General features: G+C 48.0%; 1 protein-coding gene across 2 annotated transcripts; it reads left to right on the forward strand.

Annotated features, from left to right (window-relative positions):
- Positions 1 to 1,450: 1,450 nt before the first annotated feature.
- LOC129710970 (mucin-22-like) lies at positions 1,451 to 13,070 on the forward strand. Of its 2 annotated transcripts, XM_055658302.1 has the most exons (6): positions 1,451 to 1,675; positions 6,487 to 6,771; positions 6,802 to 7,035; positions 9,565 to 9,600; positions 10,915 to 11,066; positions 12,469 to 13,070. In XM_055658302.1, exons 1-6 carry the CDS (start codon positions 1,612 to 1,614, stop codon positions 12,514 to 12,516), a joined length of 819 nt encoding a protein of 272 aa, XP_055514277.1. In that variant the 5' UTR covers positions 1,451 to 1,611; the 3' UTR covers positions 12,517 to 13,070. The 2 variants fall into 2 exon arrangements, with proteins under 2 accessions (XP_055514277.1, XP_055514276.1); XM_055658301.1 differs by having other exon boundaries at positions 6,487 to 7,035.
- The last annotated feature ends 7,809 nt before the right edge of the window (positions 13,071 to 20,879 follow it).

Here is a 20,879-nt window from a genome sequence, read left to right on the forward strand (position 1 = left end):
CAGCAGAAAGACAACACATGATTACAATCGAGCCATTTACAGATCAGAGTTAAATAAGAAATGTTGCTGCGGGAAGAGAGGTTTAAGAGCGTGGAATGATTGTAAATATGAGTTTGTAGATCTGCGTCTGTGGCCAGCACGTGAATAGTTGCCACCAGGATTGGCCACCGTCTAGAAGTACATCAGTGCTTGGAATAAACGCTAGATGTGTCATCTTGGTTCCCTCGGAATCCATCCCTTCACTAAACTAAACTAAACTAAACTAAACTAAACTAAACTAAACTAAACTAAACTAAACTAAACTAAACTAAACTTACAAAATTCTTAAGGGGTTGGACAGGCTAGATGCAGGAAGATTGTTCCCGATGTTGGGGAAGTCCAGAACAAGGGTCACACAATTTAAGGATAAGGGGGAAATCTTTTAGGACCGAGATGAGAATTTTTTTTTCACACAGAGAGTGGTGAATCTGTGGAATTCTCTGCCACAGAACGCCACCTACCCATGTTCTCCACAGATGCTGCCTGACCCGCTGAATTACTCCAGCACTCTGTGAAACGTCACCTATCCATGTTCCCCACAGATGCTGACTGACCCGCTGAGTTTCTCCAGCACTCTGTGAAACGTCACCTATCCATGTTCTCAGCTTGTACTCGCTAGAATTTAAAAGATTGAGGGGAGATCTTATAGAAACTTATAAAATTCTTAAGGGGTTGGACAGGCTAGATGCAGGAAGACTTCCCGATGTCGGGGAAGTCCAGAACAAGGGGTCACAGTTTAAGGATAAAGGGGGAACTCTTTTAGGACCGAGATGAGCAAAACATTTTTCACACAGAGAGTGGTGAATCTGTGGAATTCTCTGCCACAGAAGGTAGTTGAGGCCACAGTTCATTGGCTATATTTAAGAGGGATTAGATGTGGCCCATGGGGCTAAAGGGATCAGGGGATATGGAGAGAAGGCAAGTACAGGATACTGAGTTGGATGATCAGCCGTGATCATATTGAAGGGCCGAATGGCCTACTCCTGCACCTATTGTCTATATTTCTATGTAACTAAACTAAACTAAAGTTTAGGGAACAGAGGGTATGGAGAGAAGGCGGGAACAGGATACTGAGTTGGATGATCAGCCATGATCATATTGAATGGCGGTGCAGGCTCGAAGGGCCGAATGGCCTACTCCTGCACCTATTTTCTATGTTTCTCTGTTTCTATGTAAAGCAAACTTAACTAAATTAAATTAAATTACTATTATATTGCAAGCTTCCATATGGGCTGCGGGTATGTAGTGGATACGGGATAGTGGATCTGAGATCAAAGGCCTTATTTGAGAAACTTCCTTTAAATGAACTCCAGGAAATGCAGCGCTCCCTGCACCTGCAGCTGACGACAGGTGTAGAGCGGGGAGCACCTTACCTGTATTGCAGTGCTGAGTGTGGGCAGTAGGGGGCGAGGTGAGGTGTGCAGTGTGTGAGTGAGTTAGTTAGTTAGTACCGGAGACATTGTCACTGAGGAGGTGCAAGGCGGTGATTGTGCTGTGTGTGTGTGACCATATATCCCCCTCCCACCTCCACAAAAGCCCAGCAACCCAAAGCAACATCTCTGCCGAGGAACCATGGCTCGCAGAGTGACAGGAATAGTGTATCTTTGTCTCTGCATCGCCCTGGGCTCAGCACAATGTGAGTATTTGCTCTCTTTCTGTATATATCAGCCAGTTCCTCAACTTGCTCGAAAGCTCTGTAAGAAACGGGTAGAGAGAGAGAGAGAGAAAGAAAAAAGTTCAAGGAAGTCGTGGGCACTGTTGACGTGTCAGAAGGGCGAGGGAGATTTGCGAATCTCGGCGTAGTTTTAAGGGCGAGGAAAGATTTGAGTTGAGAAGCGACCGAGATTTGTAATAGCAGAACCAATAAAAAAGTTGATGCTTTCAGAATTGTTACTCAATTGCTGGATGACATTGCATATTCTACACGTTCCACACAACGCTGTCTATATACGCGTGGGGTGGCTGTTCGTTCTTCAAACCTGGAGGTACATTCTTCGAAGGTGGACAAAAATGCTGGAGAAACTCAGCGGGTGCAGCAGCATCTATGGAGCGAAGGAAATAGGCAACGTTTCGGGATGAAACGTTGCCTATTTCCTTCGCTCCATAGATGCTGCTGCACCCTCTGAGTTTCACCAGCATTTTTGTCTACCTTCGATTTTGGAGCATCTGCAGTTCCTTCTTAAACACGGTACATTCTTTGAAACCTGATTTACCTGCAAGAGAATATTTTCCACTTTAAACCTGGAAATAAATTCCTCCGCATGATAATGTCTTTTTTTAAAAATTGTACATATTTTATTTCGAACATGTGAAAAATAAAACAAAATAACAACGGAATGAACAATAATCCCGCACACAATTCATTGCATCACTTCTCATATCATTTGTGAAAATTAAATCTTACATGTTCGAAAAGGAGTGGAAGTGGACACTAATCTCCGCTACTCTACAGTTAATTCACAAACCTTATCTCATCTACACACGCACACCCACATATATATATATATATATATATATATACACACACACCCACACGCACACACGCACACACACACCCACACGCACACCCACACATATATATATATATATACACACACACACACACCCACACGCACACACACGCACACACACACACACACACACACACACATACAGACACACACAGACATGTGTGTGTGTATATATATATACACACACGCACACCCACACACACAGACACAGACAGACAGACACACAGACAGACACACACAGACATGTGTATATTAATACACACACAGACAGACACAGACATGTGTATATATATATACACACGCGCACACACACGCGCACACACACACACACACACACACACACACACACATATATATACACACACACACACACACACACACACACACACACACACAGACAGACAGACACACACACACACATATATACACACACATACACACACACACACATATATATATATATACAAACACACATATATACACACACACGCACACACACACATATATATATACACGCCCCCACACACACACACACACACACACACACACACACACAGACATGTATATATATATATAAATATATATACACACACACACACACACACACACACACATATATATATGCACACACATATACATATACATACATGCATATATCCATACATAAGCCACATATATACACGCATATGCACGTATATATCAATGCAACATTACATCCTTGCCCTCGAATCAACATATTGAGAGTTGAGGCTGGACAACAAATGCTGGAGTAACTCAGCGTGACAGGCAGCATCTATGGAGCGAAGGAATAGGTGATGTTTCGGGTCGAGACCCTTCTTCACAGTTGAGAGTGGGTTGCAGGGGGTGCATGGCATATATATCTACACACCTTTTTAGCTCGGTCTAGTTTAGAGATTCAGCACCAAGAACAGGCCCTTTGGCCCACTGAGTCCATGCTGGCCCCCTGCACACTAACACTATCCAAAATTCCTCCACCCTCTTCCATGTCTCAATCGTATCCTCATTCCTCTAACAATTCCTCTTGTATTAATATTAGTTTAAACTGTCAAATTATAAAGTCATTTGAAAAAACATTTAATCTTTTTGAATATTTCCATAGTCTTTGAATGGTTTTTGCTGTTTATCCTACAACACACCAGGGACAAGTTTACACTTAAACCAAGCCAATTAATCTGTAGGTCTTTGGAGTGTGGGAGGAAACTGGAAAAAACCCACGCATATCACCGGGGATAAAATACAAACTCCGTACAGACAGCACCCGTGGTCAGGATCGAACCCGGGTCTCTGGCGCTGTGAGGCAGCAACTCTACCGCTGCGCCACCCTGCTAGAAGCTGGAATATAGTAAAGAATAGTGTTACAGTCTGTAATCCAGGGGGGGTTTCAATAGAATAACAGACATCCAGGAGTAATTTCCTTATTCTAGATTAGCATTCAATCTAAATACCAGGGTGATTACATATGGACTAACATATACTTGAGACAGATTAGGTGAATTATATAGCATCTTTATATTTATATGTCATGTGATTCTAGCACCTTTGCACTATTATTGTCTATTTATATATGTATATATTTATATATATATATATATATATATATATATATGTATTGTGATTTAAGACAGACACAAAATGTTGGAGTAACTCAGCGGGACAGGCAGCATCTCTGGAGAGAAGGAATGGGTGACGTTTCGGGTCGAGACCCTTCTTCAGACTGAGAGTCAGGGGAGAGGGAGACACAGAGACAAGGAAGTGTAAGGTGTGAAAACGAGACATCAAAGGGGTTGGAATTCAAGGGATGATATGTTTCTATGAGAGAAAAACATTTTTCACACAGAGAGTGGTGAATCTGTGGAATTCTCTGCCACAGAAGGTAGTTGAGGCCACAGTTCATTGGCTATATTTAAGAGGGAGTTAGATGTGGCCCTTGTGGCTAAAGGGATCAGGGGGTATGGAGAGAAGGCAGGTACAGGATACTGAGTTGGATGATCAGCCATGATCATATTGAATGGCGGTGCAGGCTGGAAGGGCCGAATGGCCTCTACTCCTGCACCTATTTTCTATGTTTCTATGAAGAAGGGCTTCGTCCCGAAACGTTGCCTATTTCCTTCGCTCCATAGATGCTGCTGCACCCGCTGAGTTTCTCCAGCACTTTTGCCTACTTAGAATAGACGATATTTGGCTGTGGAGGTGAAGGTGACAAGGAGGCATTGTTTGTTGTTGTTTGTTGAGTGTTTTACAGAGTATTATGTTCACATACCTGTTGTGTTGCTGCAGGGAATAATTTCATTGGGACAGGCGGCATCTCTGGAGAGAAGGGATGGGTGGCAGGAAGAACAACCTGAAACCTCACCTATTCCTTCTCTCCAGAGACACCGCCTGATCCGCTGGGTTAGACAATAGACAATAGACAATAGGTGCAGGAGTAGAGGCCATTCGGCCCTTCGAGCCAGCACCGCCATTCAATATGATCATGGCTGATCATCCAACTCAGTATCCCGTACCTGCCTTCTCTCCATACCCCCTGATCCCCTTAGCCACAAGGGCCACATCTAACTCCCTCTTAAATATAGCCAATGAACTGGCCTCAACTACCCTCTGTGGCAGAGAGTTCCAGAGACTCACCACTCTCTGTGTGAAAATGGCTGATCATCCACAATCAGTACCCCGTTCCTGCCTTCTCCCCATATCCCCTGACTCCACTATCTTTAAGAGCCCTATCTAGCTCTCTCTTGAAAGTATCCAGAGAACAGGCCACCACTGCACACAGAAAATTCCACAGACTCACAACTCTCTGTGTGAAAAGGTGTTTCCTCATCTCCGTTCTAAATGGCATTACCCCGTATTCTTAAACTGTGTGTGGCCCCTGGCTCTGGACTCCCCCAACATCGGGAACATGTTTCCTGCCTCTAGCGTGTCCAAACCCTTAATAATCTTATATGTTTCTACAAGATACCCTCTCATCCTTCTAAACTCCAGAGTACACAAGCCCAGCTGCTCCATTCTCTCAGCATATGACAGTCAACTGGAGTTACTCCAGCATGTTGTGTCTACCCTCAGTTTAAAGCAGCATCTGCAGTTCCTTCCTACACATAAGACAATAAAATACTTGTTTTCACTGGAGAGGAAAGATGCCTGTAAATGAGTTCTAGGATGGAGAATAATGGAGGTGTCTGCTAGTTTGATTTTTATGGAATAATAAGAGACGTGGGAATATGTTACATTGGGTCCGATTGAGTGGTTACAACTCACATGCCAGAGACATAATCATACAATCTAGGCTGGCACACCCAGTTTGAGAGCAGGTGATGTTGTTTTGGGCAGTTCTGGCTCTCTCAGGTGGAAAGGAAAAAGTCAAAAATGGCACCTCTACAACTCAGGAATGTATTATATAGAAAATAATATCCCTGAGTGTCGTTTAGTTTACAGATACAGCACGGAAACAGGCCCTTCGGCCCACCGAGTCCGTGCCGAACAGTGATAGAGTCATGGGGTGATACAGTGTGGAAACATGCCCATTGGCCCAACTTGCCCACACCGGCCAACAATGTCCCAGCTACACTAGTCCCACTTGCCTGCGCTTGGTCCATATCCCTCCACAACTGTCCTATCCATGTACCTGACTATGAACAACCCGTATATTAACACTATCCTACACACACTAGGGACAATTTACAGTTTTAACCAAAGCCAAGTAAACTACAAACCAGTTTGCTTGCCACAGTGTACGTGTGACATCCCATTAGACACTTCACTACTGTGTACGAAAGGCGCTATATAAATGCAGGTTGTAGCCTTGTTTGCAGTACGCGGTGTTGGCCATGTCGCCAGTGGTCAATTTTATGAATTAACTGCTTATTGCTGCTGTATTTGCAAGTTATGTTCAAAGTCGGTAATATTATCTATTCCACCACAGCAAGTACCACTGTGGCCACCACCACAGCAAGAATCACTGAGACCTCCACCACAGCAGGTACCACTGCGACAACCTCCACCACAGCAAGTACCACTGCAACCTCCACCACAGCAAGTACCACTGCAACCTCCACCACCACAGCAGCAAATATCACTGAGACCACCACCACAGCAAGTACCAATGATACCACAAATGCAAGGAGCAGCACGCAAACATCCCATGCAACCTCACCGCCCAGTACAACAGACATAACCACAGCTTTGCCAACAGATGATACAACAACAACTGCAGTGGTGCCAGCAACAACACCAACAGCTGCAGTGGTGCCAGCAACAACAACAACAGCTGCAGCGGTGCCAACATCCAACGCAACAGGAAACACAACGGTGGTGCCAACCACCACTGCAGCAGGATCGTCCGATCCAACAAGTGCAGCCAGTGCAACCAGAAGCACCCAGGTCACCCAAGCCAACACCACAGTGCCAACGCAGCCCACCCCTGCCAACCGGACGGAGATCCCTGCGACAACACTGACCATGAATGACACGGGTCAGTACACGTCCTGCACAATAGTCTTTGATCAGTACGGGCGTCAGGGGTTACGGGGAGATGGCAGGAGAATGGGGATAGATTGAATGGCGGAGTAGATGTGATGGGCCGAATGGCCTAATTCTACACCTATCCTTTATGACTTGATTCTATGCAGAACATCTAAACGCTCTAGATAGACACAAAGCGCTGGAGTAACTCAGCGGGTCAGGCAGAAATAGGAATAGGTGACGTGAAGGGTGGAGACCGTGGGTTGGGGGGGGAGAAAAGGTCAGGACCTATCAGGCAGCAACAAATCACCTTGGGCAGGGTGGTGGTGACCTGTCAGGCCAACTGTTGGTCGGCAAGGTGTGATCTCAGGAAGGGGCATAATGTGGTGAACTGTGGAACTGGTTAAATGAAGGGAGAAAAAGTGGATGGGGACTAGCTATAGCAGTCATAGAGTGATACAGTGTGGAAACAGGCCCTTCAGCCCAACTTGCCCACACCGGCCAACAATGCCCCAGCTACACTAGTCCCACCTGCCTGCATTTGGCCCATGTCTCTCCAAACCTGTCCTATCCAGGTACCTGTCTAATTGGCTCCAATAGACCCTGCCTGAACTATCTCCTCTGGCAGCTCGTTCCAAACACCCACTGGACATACCCCACTTTGATAAGTCAACGGAAGGGCAAATGTGGGGAAAGGAGTGTAAGGCAGGAAGATCTTTACGGTGCAATTGTGAGGTGTAGGTCACTCTTGTCATGCAGGAAGTACAGCAGTGCATCTGTGAATAGACATGTTCCTAGTGTGTGGAGTATAGTGTTAGTGTGCGGGTCGGCACGGACTCGATGGGCCGAACGGCCTGTTTCCATGCTGTGTCTCTAAACTAAGCTAAACAAAACCACCTCGGTACACGTGGCAATGAACAAAACTAATTCCAGATGGGCGTAGAACCCTTCGGGTAAATGATTGAGTTATTTGAGGTGTGACAGTATGATGAGATCCTGCTTGACATAGGTCAGGTGTACGCTGGGTGTGTTGCCTTCAAGCAGAAACATCAGCTGTAAAGGCTGAACAACCGCTCGTGAACGGGAGGGAATTGACCAATGTTTATTTCCAATCCCATTTTTCATTTCTCACCTAAATGTTCATGAAGGTTCACCTGGTTAATTCCCGGGATGGCGGGACTGTCATATGCTGAGAGAATGGAGCGGCTGGGCTTGTATACTCTGTGGAGTTTAGAAGGATGAGAGGGCATCTCATTGAAACATATAAGATTATTAAGGGTTTGGACAGGCTAGAGGCAGGAAACATGTTCCCGATGTTGGGGGAGTCCAGAACCAGAGGCCACACAGTATAAGAATAAGATTGTAAGCCATTTAGAATGGAGACGACGAAACACTTTTTCTCACAGGGAGTGGTGAGTCTGTGGAATTCTCTGCCTCAGAGGGCGGTGGAGGCAGGTTCTCTGGATACTTTCAAGAGAGAGCTAGATAGGGCTCTTAAAAATAATGGAGTCAGGGGATATGGGGAGAAGGCAGGAACGGGGCACTGATTGGGGATGATCAGCCATGATCACATTGAATTGCGGTGCTGGGCTCGAAGGGCCGAATGGCCTCCTCCTGCACCTATTGTCTATTCACTAGTAGTGAACTGCTCTCTAATCTGTCACCACAAGGAACTGCAGATGCGGGTTTAAAAAAAGACGCAGTAGTCTTGGGTTGTTACTGAAATAAATGATTATCGCTTCTAAATTATATTTAACCCCGACCATCACACAAACCAACCTCCCTTCCATTGACTCCATCTACACCTCACGCTGCCTCAAGGACCAGTCTCACCCCCGGTCACTCCCTCTTCTCCCCCTCTCCCATCGGGCAAGAGGTACAGAAGTGTGAAAACGAACAACGCACACCTCCAGATTCAGGGGCAGTTTCTTCCCGGCTGTTATCAGGCAACTGAACCATCTTGAGTGTGGTCCAGACTTCTCATCCACCTCATTGGAGACCCCCAGACTACCATTAATCATTCTTTATTGGACTTTAACTTGCAGTCAAGGTTATTCCCTTGTATCTTGCATCTGTACCCTGTGGCCAACTTGATTATAATCTGTATAGTCATTTTTTGCGACACATTTGCGCAGCGGTAGAGTTGCTGCCTCACAGCGCCAGAGACCCGGGTTCGATCCCGACTACGGGCGCTGTCTGTACGGAGTTTGCACGTTCTTCCCCGTGACCTGCGTGGGTTTTATCCGAGATCTTCGGTTTCCTCCCACACTCCAAAGACGCACAAGTTTGTAGGTTAATTGTCTTGGTGTAAATGCACCAATTGTCCCTGGTGTGTGTGGGATAGTATTAGTGTGCGGGGATCGCTGGTCGGCGCAGACTCGGTGGGCCGAAGGGCCTGTTTCTGCACTGTATATCTAAACTACACTAAACTGGTTGGATAGCATGTGACAAATAGCGTTTTACTGTACCTCAGTACACGTGACAATATCAAACAAAATTCTCGCCAAATACATTAATATTAATTTGTTTTTTCTTTCAGGTTCGGTTCCGCCCTTTGTGGATACAACAGCTGTAGGTACGTGGAGGGAGTTGATATGTTTGCATTACTAATCTTGTTCTTTGCTTGTTCAACCTATGCTTCTTCGTGTTAATAAGGCTCTCGCTCTTGTATGAAGGGCTTCAGTGAATCTACATCCAGCACATGACAGGGCGATCGGGGAGACTAAGCGGAGGTTGGGCGATCGTTTCGCCGAACACCTCCGCTCAGTCCGCAATAACCTACCTGAACTCCCGGTGGCTCAGCACTTCAACTCCCCCTCCCATTCCCAATCCGACCTCTCTGTCCTGGGTCTCCTCCATTGCCAGAGTGAGCAACACCGGAAATTGGAGGAACAGCACCTCATATTCCGCCTGGGTTGCTTGCGTCCGGATGGCATGAACGTTGAATTCTCCCAATTTTGCTAGCCCTTGCTGTCTCCTCCCCTTCCTTAACCCTTGAGCTGTCGCCTCCCATGCCCACGCCCCCGGGCTCCTCCTCCTCCCTTTTTCTTCCTTCTTCTCCCCCCCCACCCCCCATCAGTCTGAAGAAGGTTTTTCGGCCCGAAACGTCGCCTATTTCCTTCGCTCCATAGATGCTGCTGCACCCGCTGAGTTTCTCCAGCAATTTTGTGTACCTTCGATTTTCCAGCATCTGCAGTTCCTTCTTGAACACATGAGAGGGCTTCCCTGGTGAGTGGGACGGGTCCATGGATAGGAAAGGTTTCAAGGGACAGACACAAAACGCTGGAGTAACTTTCGCCCAGCCAGTCAGTGACCCAACAGTTAAGCAGAGACAATAGACAATAGACAATAGGTGCAGGAGTAGGCCATTCGGCCCTTCGAGCCAGCACCGCCATTCAATGTGAGCATGGCTGATCATCCCCAATCAGTACCCCGTTCCTGCCTTCTCCCCATATCTCCTGACTCCGCTATTGTTAAGAGGTGCACTTGCACCTCCTCCAACCTCATCTACTGTATCCGTTGTTCAAGATGTGGACTCCTATACATCGGCGAGACCAAACGCAGACTGGGCGATCGTTTTGAGGAACATATCCCTCTAAACCTGTCCTATCCATGTACCTGTCTAAATGTTTCTTAAACGTTGGGATAGTCCCAGCCTCAACTAACTACCTCCTCCGGCAGCTCGTTCCATGCACCCACCACCCTCTGTGTGAAAAAGTTACCCCTCGGGTTCCTATTAAATCTTTCCCCCTTCACCTTAAACCCATGTCCTCTGGTCCTCGATTCCCCGACTCGAGAGCAAGAGACTCTGTGCGTGCGTCAGTCTGTCTGCCCGATCTATTCCTCTCGTCACGTTGCAGCTTGATCCAGTATTTCTTTCTCTTTCCAGCTCTGACTCCAAAGGGGCACCGTCTAGACACTGGGCTGGTGATTCTCATCGTCATCCTGGTGTTGATTTTAATAGTGGGGGTGCTCATCACTGCCGTGAAATATTCACAGCAGGGGAAACCGGAATTTAAACGCCTGCAGGAAATGCCCATGGTACGTAACTCCGAGCAGGACCCTGAGGTTTGTCTGTGTGTATTTACAAGTTAGCTAATACAACATCTGTATTGTGGGTAGATGAAAATGCTGGAGAAACTCAGCGGGTGAGGCAGCATCTATGGAGCGAAGGAAATAGGCAACGTTTCCGGTCGAGACCCTTCTTCAGACTGATGTGGGGGGGGGGGGGAGAAGAAAGGAAGAGGCAGAGACAGTGGGCTGTGGGGGAGCTGGGAAGGGGAGGGGAAGGAGGGAGAAAGCAAGGACTACCTGAAATTGGAGAAGTCAATGTTCATACCACTGGGGTGTAAACTACCCAAGCGAAATATGAGGTGCTGCTCCTCCAATTCGCGGTGGGACTCACTCTGGTCATGGAGGAGGCCCAGGACAGAAAGGTCGGATTGGGAATGGGAGGGGGAGTTGAAGTGCTGAGCCACAGGGAGATCGGGTTGGTTAATGTGAACTGTGCGGAGGTGTTGGGCGAAGCGATCGTCAAGCCTGCGCTTGGTCTCACCGATGTAGAGCAGCTGACACCTAGAGCAGCGGATGCAATAGATGAGGTTGGAGGAGATGCAGGTGAACCTCTGCCTCACCTGGAACGACTGCTTGGGTCCTTGAATGGAGTCGAGGGGGGAGGCAAAGCGACAAGTGTAGCATTTCCTGCTGTTACAAGGGAAAGTACCAGGTTTGGGTGGGAAGGGACGAGTTGACTAGGGAGTTATGGAGGGAACGGTCTCTATGTGTTGTGTGTGTGTATGTGTGTTAAATGAATCTATCTGAGTATTAGTGGGACTAGTGTAGTTGGGGCATGTTTGTTGGCGTGGGCAGTGTGCATATCAGTTCAGTTTAGTTTATTGTCACGTGTACTGAGGTACAGTGAAAAGCTTTTGTTGGCATGCCAGCCAGTCACATCCAAGTGTGCAGTCTGTAGCTATTACAGGTATCTCTGCCCCTTGAATTAGTCTGTGGTGGAAGGAACTGCAGATGCTGGTTTACGTCGAAGATAAGACACAAAATGCTGGAGTAACTCAGCGGGACAGGCAGGGAGGGAAGAAACATGTTCCCGATGTTGGGGGAGTCTAGAACCAGAGTGTGGTGTAGATGGAGTCAATAGAAGGGAGGTTGGTTTGTGTGATGGTCTGGGCTTGTGTCCACAAATCACTGCAAGCCAGCGAGGAGTTGCTGCCTCACAGCGGCAGAGACCCGGGTTCGATCCGGCCTCGGGTTCTGTCTGTGCAGAGTTTGCACGTTCTCCCCGTGACTGCGTGGGTTGTCTCCGGGCGCTCTGGTTTCCTCCCACACCCCAAAGACGTGCGGGGGGGAAATATCTTGTTCGTGGCAGGAGGTGAAGGCTGAAGTTGGGAATACTGACACCCTTTTTCTGGTTTGCTCTTGCTTACAGAACAGCTTAAACGAAGATGTTCCTTTCGCTCAGTATCCACCCAAATAGTCCCGAAACCCGCCTGGGCTGCCTGAGAATGTTCCGGAAACGATGCGAATGCTTGAATGGCTCTCCCTACCTCCCTGTGGTCTTGTTCTCTCTCCAGTTCTCTCCCCGACCTTGTACCTCCACTGCTCAGTCACCAGCTAGCCCTGTCTATCTAATGTGTGCAGCTCTGCTGAAGCTCACTGCTTGCTCCAGTTCTGCCCATTCTCCCCTGGAAGACGTAACGCATAGCTTCTAATCTTGCCCGCCTTTGGCTCCCTGAGATGGGCGGCACTGTGTGGAGTCGCTGCTGATCAATCCTGACCTCGTGGGGTTTGCTGTCTGTCTGCCTATGTGGAGTTGGCACGTTCTCCCCCGTGCGTTTACCTCCGGGCGCTCCGGTTTCCTTCCACATCCCAAAGGGCGCGCGGGTTTAAAGGGTAATTGGTCCCCTCTGTAAAATTGTCATTGAATGGTGGTGCTGGCTCGAAGGGGCCGAATGGCCTACTCCTGCCCCCTATAGGTCTTTTGTCCCCAGGTGTGTAATGGGCGGGAATCCAGCAGCATCTATGGAGCGAAGGAAATAGGCAACGTTTCGGGACGAAACCCGGAAGGGTTTCGTCCCGAAACGTTGCCTATTTCCTTCAAGGGTTTCGGCCTAGTGTGAAATGGATGGTGTGGACTAGCTGGGATTCCATGTCTAAACTAATGGGTTAAAGTTTTAAAACAGAGCATTTTCTCTTTGATATGAAACAGGTGGTTTACCTTTTTGTTTAAAATGGGTTTTTTTTTTTAATGACAGTCCACCTGTTCTTGCGGCTGTCATTATATGTTGATGATTTATGCTGGGATTTGCAATGAAGTCAGGGCCATCTTCTCCAAGTCAAGTCAAGTCAAGTTTATTTGTCACATACACATACGAGATGTGCAGTGAAATGAAAGTGGCAATGCTCGCGGACTTTTGTGCAAAAGACAAACAACAAAACAACCAAACAAATTATAAACACAATCATAACACACATATTCTTTTACATAATAAATAATGGAAGGAAAAACGTTCTGTAGAGTTAGTCCCTGGTGAGATTGGCGTTTACAGTCCGAATTGCCTCTGGGAAGAAACTCCTACTCAACCTCTCCGTTCTCACCGCATGGCAACGGAGGCGTTTGCTTGACCGTAGCAGCTGGAACAGTCCGTTGCAGGGGTGGAAGGGGTCTCCCATGGGTCTCCCATGATTTTGTTTGCTCTGGAGTTGCACCTCCTGTTGTATAGTTCCTGCAGGGGGGTGAGTGATGTTCCCATAGTGCGTTCGGCTTGAGTTGACTTGACAAGTCAGTAACCCACCCCTCCCCTGTCCCGAGAACCCTTGCCAAGTAGATGGGTGTTCAAGGGAAAATGACACTCTCTGAAACTAGTAAACGGGTGTCAGTGAATATTAATGGCAAACGGCCACAAACTGCGATGAGATCGATGTTCCAACTCACAGGTCCATATAATCCACGACTGTGGAGCCAAGATGTGGGTCATCCTCCCTTGGTGAATATCTCAGCAAATACCTGTTTACCACCTCGTTGAGAATGGAGGCCTGCAGAATACAAGCAGGCTGCTACCTTTTTCACTTCTCCACTCAACGCTTTTCCATTGAAGGCTGTAAAGAAATGTGGGACATCCTGCATGTGGGGACGCAACAAAAAGGACCAGCAGCCAAACTGGGCCTGAAGTAATAAAAACACTGAGAGTATTTAGAAATGTAATACAGAAGGATATAAAAAACAAGGATGTAATCAGTGGTGGCCTGGGTCTAAAAATATTGGTTGCCGGGAGACAAAGGGGGCCCAGTTCATCAGGGGCCCACTTGATATGGGGGGGCCCCAGTTCATCAGGGGCCCACTTGATATGGGGGGGGGCAGTTCATCAGGGGCCCACTTGATATGGGGGGGGGGGGCAGTTCATCAGGGGCCCACTTGATTATGGAGGCCCAGTTCATCAGGGACCACTTGATATGGGGGCCCCCACTTCATCAGGGGCCCCACTTGATATGGGGGCCCAGTTCATCAGGGGCCCACTTGATATAGGGGGCCCACTTCATCAGGGGCCCACTTGATATGGGGGCCCAGTTCATCAGGGGCCCACTTGCCATCGGGCAAACCGACACCCTGGCCAGTCCACCACTGGATGCAATGCTGAAGCTCGTTATGGTGCTGGACAGGCCACATTTGAAGTATTTTTGAGCAGTTTTGGGCTCCATATCTGAGGAAGGATGTGCTGGTGTTGTAGAGTGCCCAGAGGAGGTTATCGAGAATGATCCCAGAGATGTTTGGGTTAACGTTAGATGAGCGTTTGACGACACTGGGCCTGTGCTCGCTGCCGCTTAGAAGGATGAGGGGGGGAGGTACTTACCAGTTAGTGAAAGGCCTGGATAGAGTGGATGTGGAGAGGATGTTTCCACTAGTGAGAGAGTCTAGGACCAGAGGACACGGCCTCAGATAAAAATTGACTCACCTTTAGATTGGAGATGAGAAGGAATTTCTTTAATCAGAGGGTGGAATCTGTGGATTTCATTGCCAGAGGAGGCTAAGCTTTGGGGCATTTTTAAGGCGGAGATTGACAGGTTCTTGATTTAGTGCGGGTGTCAAAGGTTACGGGGAGAAGGCAGGAGAATGTGGTTGAGAGGGAGAGATAGATCAGTGATGAATGCACGGCCTAATTCTGCTCCTGTGTCTTATGATCTGTTACTGAGAATCACTTTTATTTTTATAAGTTCATTATCTGAATCCCCTGTGATGCCAAGTTAAGTCACAATCAACACTGTGTTATGCGGGGGCTTTCTTCCTCTCTCCACTGTGGAAGAGCTTGCTTGACTCTAATTACAAATCCAACCAGTAAAAATCATCAATAAACAATGACCTTAATTTCAATTGTGGGTCGAGCTGGCATTTTTTAACAAGAGAGAAGAACATTGACCTGATCGATTGTTACCATGAGTGTTTTCTTCCGGGTTTCGGCCCGAAACATTGCCTATTTCCTTCAAGGGTTTCGGGCCGAAACTCAGCGGGTGCAGCAGCATCTATGGAGCGAAGGAAATAGGCAACGTTTCGGGCCGAAACTCAGCGGGTGCAGCAGCATCTATGGAGCGAAGGAAATAGGCAACGTTTCGGGCCGGAACTCAGCGGGTGCAGCAGCATCTATGGAGCGAAGGAAATAGGCAAAGGATTCCCACCTGAAACGTCACCTATCCACGTTCTCCACAGATGCTGTCTGACCCGCTGAGTTACTCCAGCACTCTGTGAAACGTCACCTATCCATGTTCTCCACAGATGCTGCCTGACCCGCTGAGTTATGGTGCAGCAGCATCTATGGAGCGAAGAAAATAGGCAACGTTTCGGGGCCGAAATCCTTATGGAAATAGGCAACGTTTCAGGCCGAAACCCTTCCGGGTTTCGGCCCGAAACGTTGCCTATTTCCTTCGCTCCATAGATGCTGCTGCACCCGCTGAGTTTCTCCAGCACTTTTGTCTACCTGCTGGTTCGCTCATTCTGCTTGGGTACCATGATGCACGGACACTGAATTCTCTAATTTTAGATAATTAGCTGACAAACTGATCGACACTCTTCTCCCCCAACCTCCCCCCCCCCCCCCCCCCCTGCTCTTCACTTCCTTATTGCCTCACCTGCACGCACCCTTCCCTCCCCCCCCCCTCCCCTCTCCTTCCATCCAGGTTCCATGTGTTGCCTTTTTATCTCTGGCCCTTGCCCACCTACCTGCCCATTAACCTCCCCTTGTATCCACCTATCAGTCGCCAAGCTTTGTCCTGCACCCCCCCACCTCAATCAGTCTGAAGAAGGGTCCCGACCCGAAATGCCCCCCACCCATGTTCTCCAGAGGTGTTTAAGAAGGAACTGCAGATGCTGGTTTACACCCAAGCCAGACAAAAAATGCTGGAGTAACTCAGCGGGACAGGCAACATCTCCGGACAACATTTCGGGACGAGACCCTTCTCCAGACGTCTCCACAGATGCCGCCTGACCCGTTGAGTTACTCCAGCATTTGGTATCTTTTGTTTAAAACATCCCAAATCCTCTTAGGAACAAAAAGACACGACAACACGTTATTTTAAGATAATTTTTGTGGATTTTTAATATCTTACACAACAGAACTTCTTAATACATAAACTGAGAATCATTCATAGGCTAGTTTTTTTTTTTTTGACACTTTAAATATAATTTCTCGTTTCTTTTTGTTTCTTTGAAATAAATCTTTCATATATTGACCAACACCCACAGAAAGTCCATGTTTTGGAGAACTAGCACATTTCACACAACGAGAACAGGCAGGGACACAGTCTGAGGATTTCTGCAATGATGGGCTTCACAAAGCAGGGGGGGGGGGGGGGGGGAATAATAAATTATGATGAAATCTGGACATTGAGAAGGACACATCTGGCCACAAGTGCGCTGAGACCGCTGTCTATTGAGGGTTTTTTTTTTCCGATCAGGACTGTTCTCTGGACCAGGTTCAAGAGTTGACCAGAAGAATGGACGTAATATTTACTACTCTGTCCACATCAAGTTAGCGGGCGACGGAATCGTCCCACCTCCACTAGAGAGCGCTCCTGAACGACTATCTGCCTTCACTTTAAATATTTCTACTGATCTGGCCTCCACGAGCCCCCCCCGTGGACAATTCTGTACATCCGCCTCCGCCCTGAGAGAAGGGACCTCTCCGTACTGCAAGGTCACATTCCTCTCATTGCCTCGTTCCCGCCTGCGTTCAGCTTCCCCCCCCCCCTCCACGTGTCCCCGTCGCAGTGACTTCCACCATCTCCTTGTTGCCCGTGGAAATTCCTTCCCGGATTTATTAGCAGCTGTTCGAACGTCACTGGATTCTTGCCCTGAATTCCACCACTTGATAGCAACGTCTCCAAGTACCAACGGCTTTCTTAATCCTGTTATCAGGCAACTGTTCCATCCGACCAACAAGTCGGGTGCAGTCCTGAGATACTATCTACCTCATTGGGGACCCTCGGACTATCCTTGATGGCTTTACCTTGCACTAAACCTTATTCCCTGTATCCTGTATCTGTACACTGTGGACGGCTCGATTGTAATCATGTATTGTCTTTCCACTGACTGGAATACAGCACGGAACAAAAAGCTTTTCACTGTACCTTGATGCACGTGACAATAAACTAAACTGAAACTTCACGTCAAAACTCAACGCTTGACCAAGTGCGAACAGAATATTGGCCATTTCACCACGACAATGTACCTGAAGCCATCCATGCCCACAGCCCATCACCCAGAATGGTGCCTTCTGCTCTCCAAACACCCTGATAGTTCCAGTAGGCGATAGAGGCTTTGGGGGTGGGGTGGGGGGGGTGGGGTAGGGGTGGGGTGGGGATGGGGTGGGGAGTGGGGTGGGGTGGGGTGGGGGTTGAGTGGGACTGTGCAGAAAGGAGACGGACCGTCCACATTTACTGCCCTGCCTTGACCTTATGTGAAGCCCCCCAGCCTCTGCACAGCCCATGGATGCCCATGGCCACGGCACTGGGCCCGTACTCGCTGGAGTGTAGAAGGATGAGGAGGGACCTCAATGAAACTTACAAAATAGTGAAAGGCCTGGATGGAGTGGATGTGGAGAGGATGTTTCCACTAGTGGGAGAGGCTAGGACCAGAGGGCACAGCCTCAGAATTAAAGGACGTACCTTTAGAAAGGAGATGGGGAGGAATTTCTTTAGCCAGTGGGTGGTGAATCTGTGGAATTCACTGAGGCCAAGTCAGTGAAGATAGATAGATTCTCGATTAGTGCGGGTGTCAGGGGTTATGGGGAGAAGGCAGGAGAATGGGGTTGAGAGGGAAAGATAGATCAGCCATGATTGAATGGTGGTAGGACTTGATGGGCCGAATGGCCTAATTCCGCTCCTACTACTCATGACCAGGATACTCTCCCCAATACAGGTGCTGCACACCTACAAGCTCCACTCAAGAGCCCATGGACATTCTGCCCAGAGTGGACCCTGACGAGCCACCCTCAGCTAATGGATGCTCTTCCTCTCCACAAACTCTATCCCTTCCTTCAATCTACCAATGGAAATACTGATGCCAGCGATTCACGATCTCAAACATGAATGAACCAATCTCCACTGGTGAATGTGGGGACCACAAGTCCTCACTGGAACCTCCATGTCCCATGAAGTCTATTGTCCTCTCTCCATCTGCCCTATCATCTACCTCACGTACGTTCTGATAGAAGCATAAAGTCCACAATGGGCGGCTTTGGAGGGGACGGTGAATAAGACTTTGATGAAAATATGGACATGCATTGGCACAACCTGCCCCCAATTTACCCCATCAACAAATATAACATTAACCAGCAATATCACCCTTCAACCTTATTAGATTTTTCTTGGCTGCACAGCAGCAGAGAATTGTTGGAATTCAGTTCGGATCAACTGGCTCCAGGGCTATTTTGCCATTAACAATTCAGACAGTCATAGAGTGATACGGCGTGGAAACAGGCCCTTCGGCCCAACTTGCCCACACTGGCCAACATGCCCCAGCTACACTAGTCCCACCTGCCAGCGTTTGGTCCATATCCCTCCAAACCCGTCCTATCCATGTACCTGTCTAAATGCTTCTTAAACATTCACCCACAGTGGCAAGAGGATTTCTCATGTTATAAGAGAATCTGAACCACGTTCGTGAGTATAGAACTCGGGGAACGTGACACAGATCACCGCACGGAAAGACAGTGAGTGGATCGGGGCAATCAGTGACACACGCACCCGGTAAATTAAATACACCACGTGTAAATATCGAGGGCTTCCAGTTTCAGTCGGTGCATGGCAAAGGACCTCATGTCTCCTGGTTGCATCCGAGCTCCTCACTCCAGTGAGACCCTCTCAACGCTGCCACAAACCTCGCGACACCCCTCTCTTCACTACGAGTCATTCTGAACTTCAACTCCCCCTCCCATTCCAAATCCGACCTTCCTGTATCCTGGGCCTCCTCCGTGGCCAGAGTGAGTCCCACCGCAAATTGGAGGAGCAGCACCTCATATTCCGCTTGGGTAGATTACACCCCAGCGGTATGAACATTGACTTCTCCAATTTCAGGTAGTCCCTGCTTTCTCCCTCCTTCCCCTCCCCTCCCCAGCTCCCCCACAGCCCACTGTCTCCGCCTCTTCCTTTCTTCTTCCCGCCCCCTCCCCCCACCCCCACATCAGTCTGAAGAAGGGTCCCGACCCGAAACGTCGCCTATTCCTTCGCTCCACAGATGCTGCCTCACCCGCTGAGTTCCTCCAGCATTTTTGTCTACACTCTAAACTTCCGAATTTGTTTGTGAAAGCATTTCCAGAACGATGTTTTGGATGAAGGGAAAGGGTGGAGGCCGTCTAACAGTGAGAGAGAGATGAACACAGAAGCAACAACACAAGTCCTAACCCTACCAAGGACATAGAAAATATCCACTCTGAGGTTGTTGGAAGATTGTTTTAAACACACGCACGCACACACACGCACGCACAAAGTTCATTTCAAAATGTCTATATTGCTTTTCAATAAAGTTGAGGGGTTTGATAAGAAAACAAGGTACAAGCACCTTACAAGAGGAAGCCACATCAAGCTGTTAGTTTCTCTGGGGCATGAGCACAATAACTCCACAACACTAACCAATGCCCTGACTATTTACACTTATATACAAACAGGGTGACACATATATATATATATACTATATACTGAGCCTTCGGTCTATTTTTCCTTGTTTGTTTTTGCAAGGTGTGACACGCGAGGCTCCTCTTTGCACCCGCCCACAACAACCGAAGGTGAAACTTGGTCTGCAACAGGTCACAGGTTCTGACTCCACCTTCATGGACCTCTGACCAAGAGGGTGATTGTTCTTCGTTTTAATGTTTGAGACCCTGTCCCACTTACGGGATGTTTCTCGGCGACTGCCGGCACCCGTCTTAGTCGCAGCAGGTGGACGAAAATGTTCAACATGTTGAAATTCCAGCGGCGACCAGGAAAAGGTACGACTCTTTGGGCGACTGCTCATGGCCATACAGGCTTCACCCAGCGACATGTCGACACGTGAAGCCTGTACGGTTGTGAATAGTCTCCCAAAGAGTCGTACCTTGTTCTGGTCACCGCTGGATTTTCAACATGTTGAAAATTTTCCGCAACCTGCTGCGACTAATGATGGGAGCCGGCAGTCTCCGAAAAAATCACGTAAGTGGGACAGGCCCTTTAGGAGTCACATTGGTACAAAATGGCTAAGGATTTAGCCATGGCGAAAACATCGAAATGGCTAAGACACCCTAATGTCTCAAGGATTTCCCCAAAGGTCAAGGATAAACCAGGTGAGTTTACCACTTCAACCAATATAGAGTCAAA

This window comes from Leucoraja erinacea, chromosome 29 (assembly GCF_028641065.1).
Source record: "Leucoraja erinacea ecotype New England chromosome 29, Leri_hhj_1, whole genome shotgun sequence".
NCBI lineage: Eukaryota > Metazoa > Chordata > Chondrichthyes > Rajiformes > Rajidae > Leucoraja > Leucoraja erinaceus.

Coding starts and splice junctions, on each gene's coding strand:
- LOC129710970 (XM_055658301.1), top strand. CDS start 1,612: ATGGCTCGCAGAGTGACAGGAATAGTGTATCTTTGTCTCTGCATCGCC. Junction 1,676..6,486: donor CGCCCTGGGCTCAGCACAAT/GTGAGTATTTGC, acceptor ATTCCACCACAG/CAAGTACCACTGTGGCCACC. Junction 7,036..9,564: donor ACTGACCATGAATGACACGG/GTCAGTACACGT, acceptor TTTTTCTTTCAG/GTTCGGTTCCGCCCTTTGTG.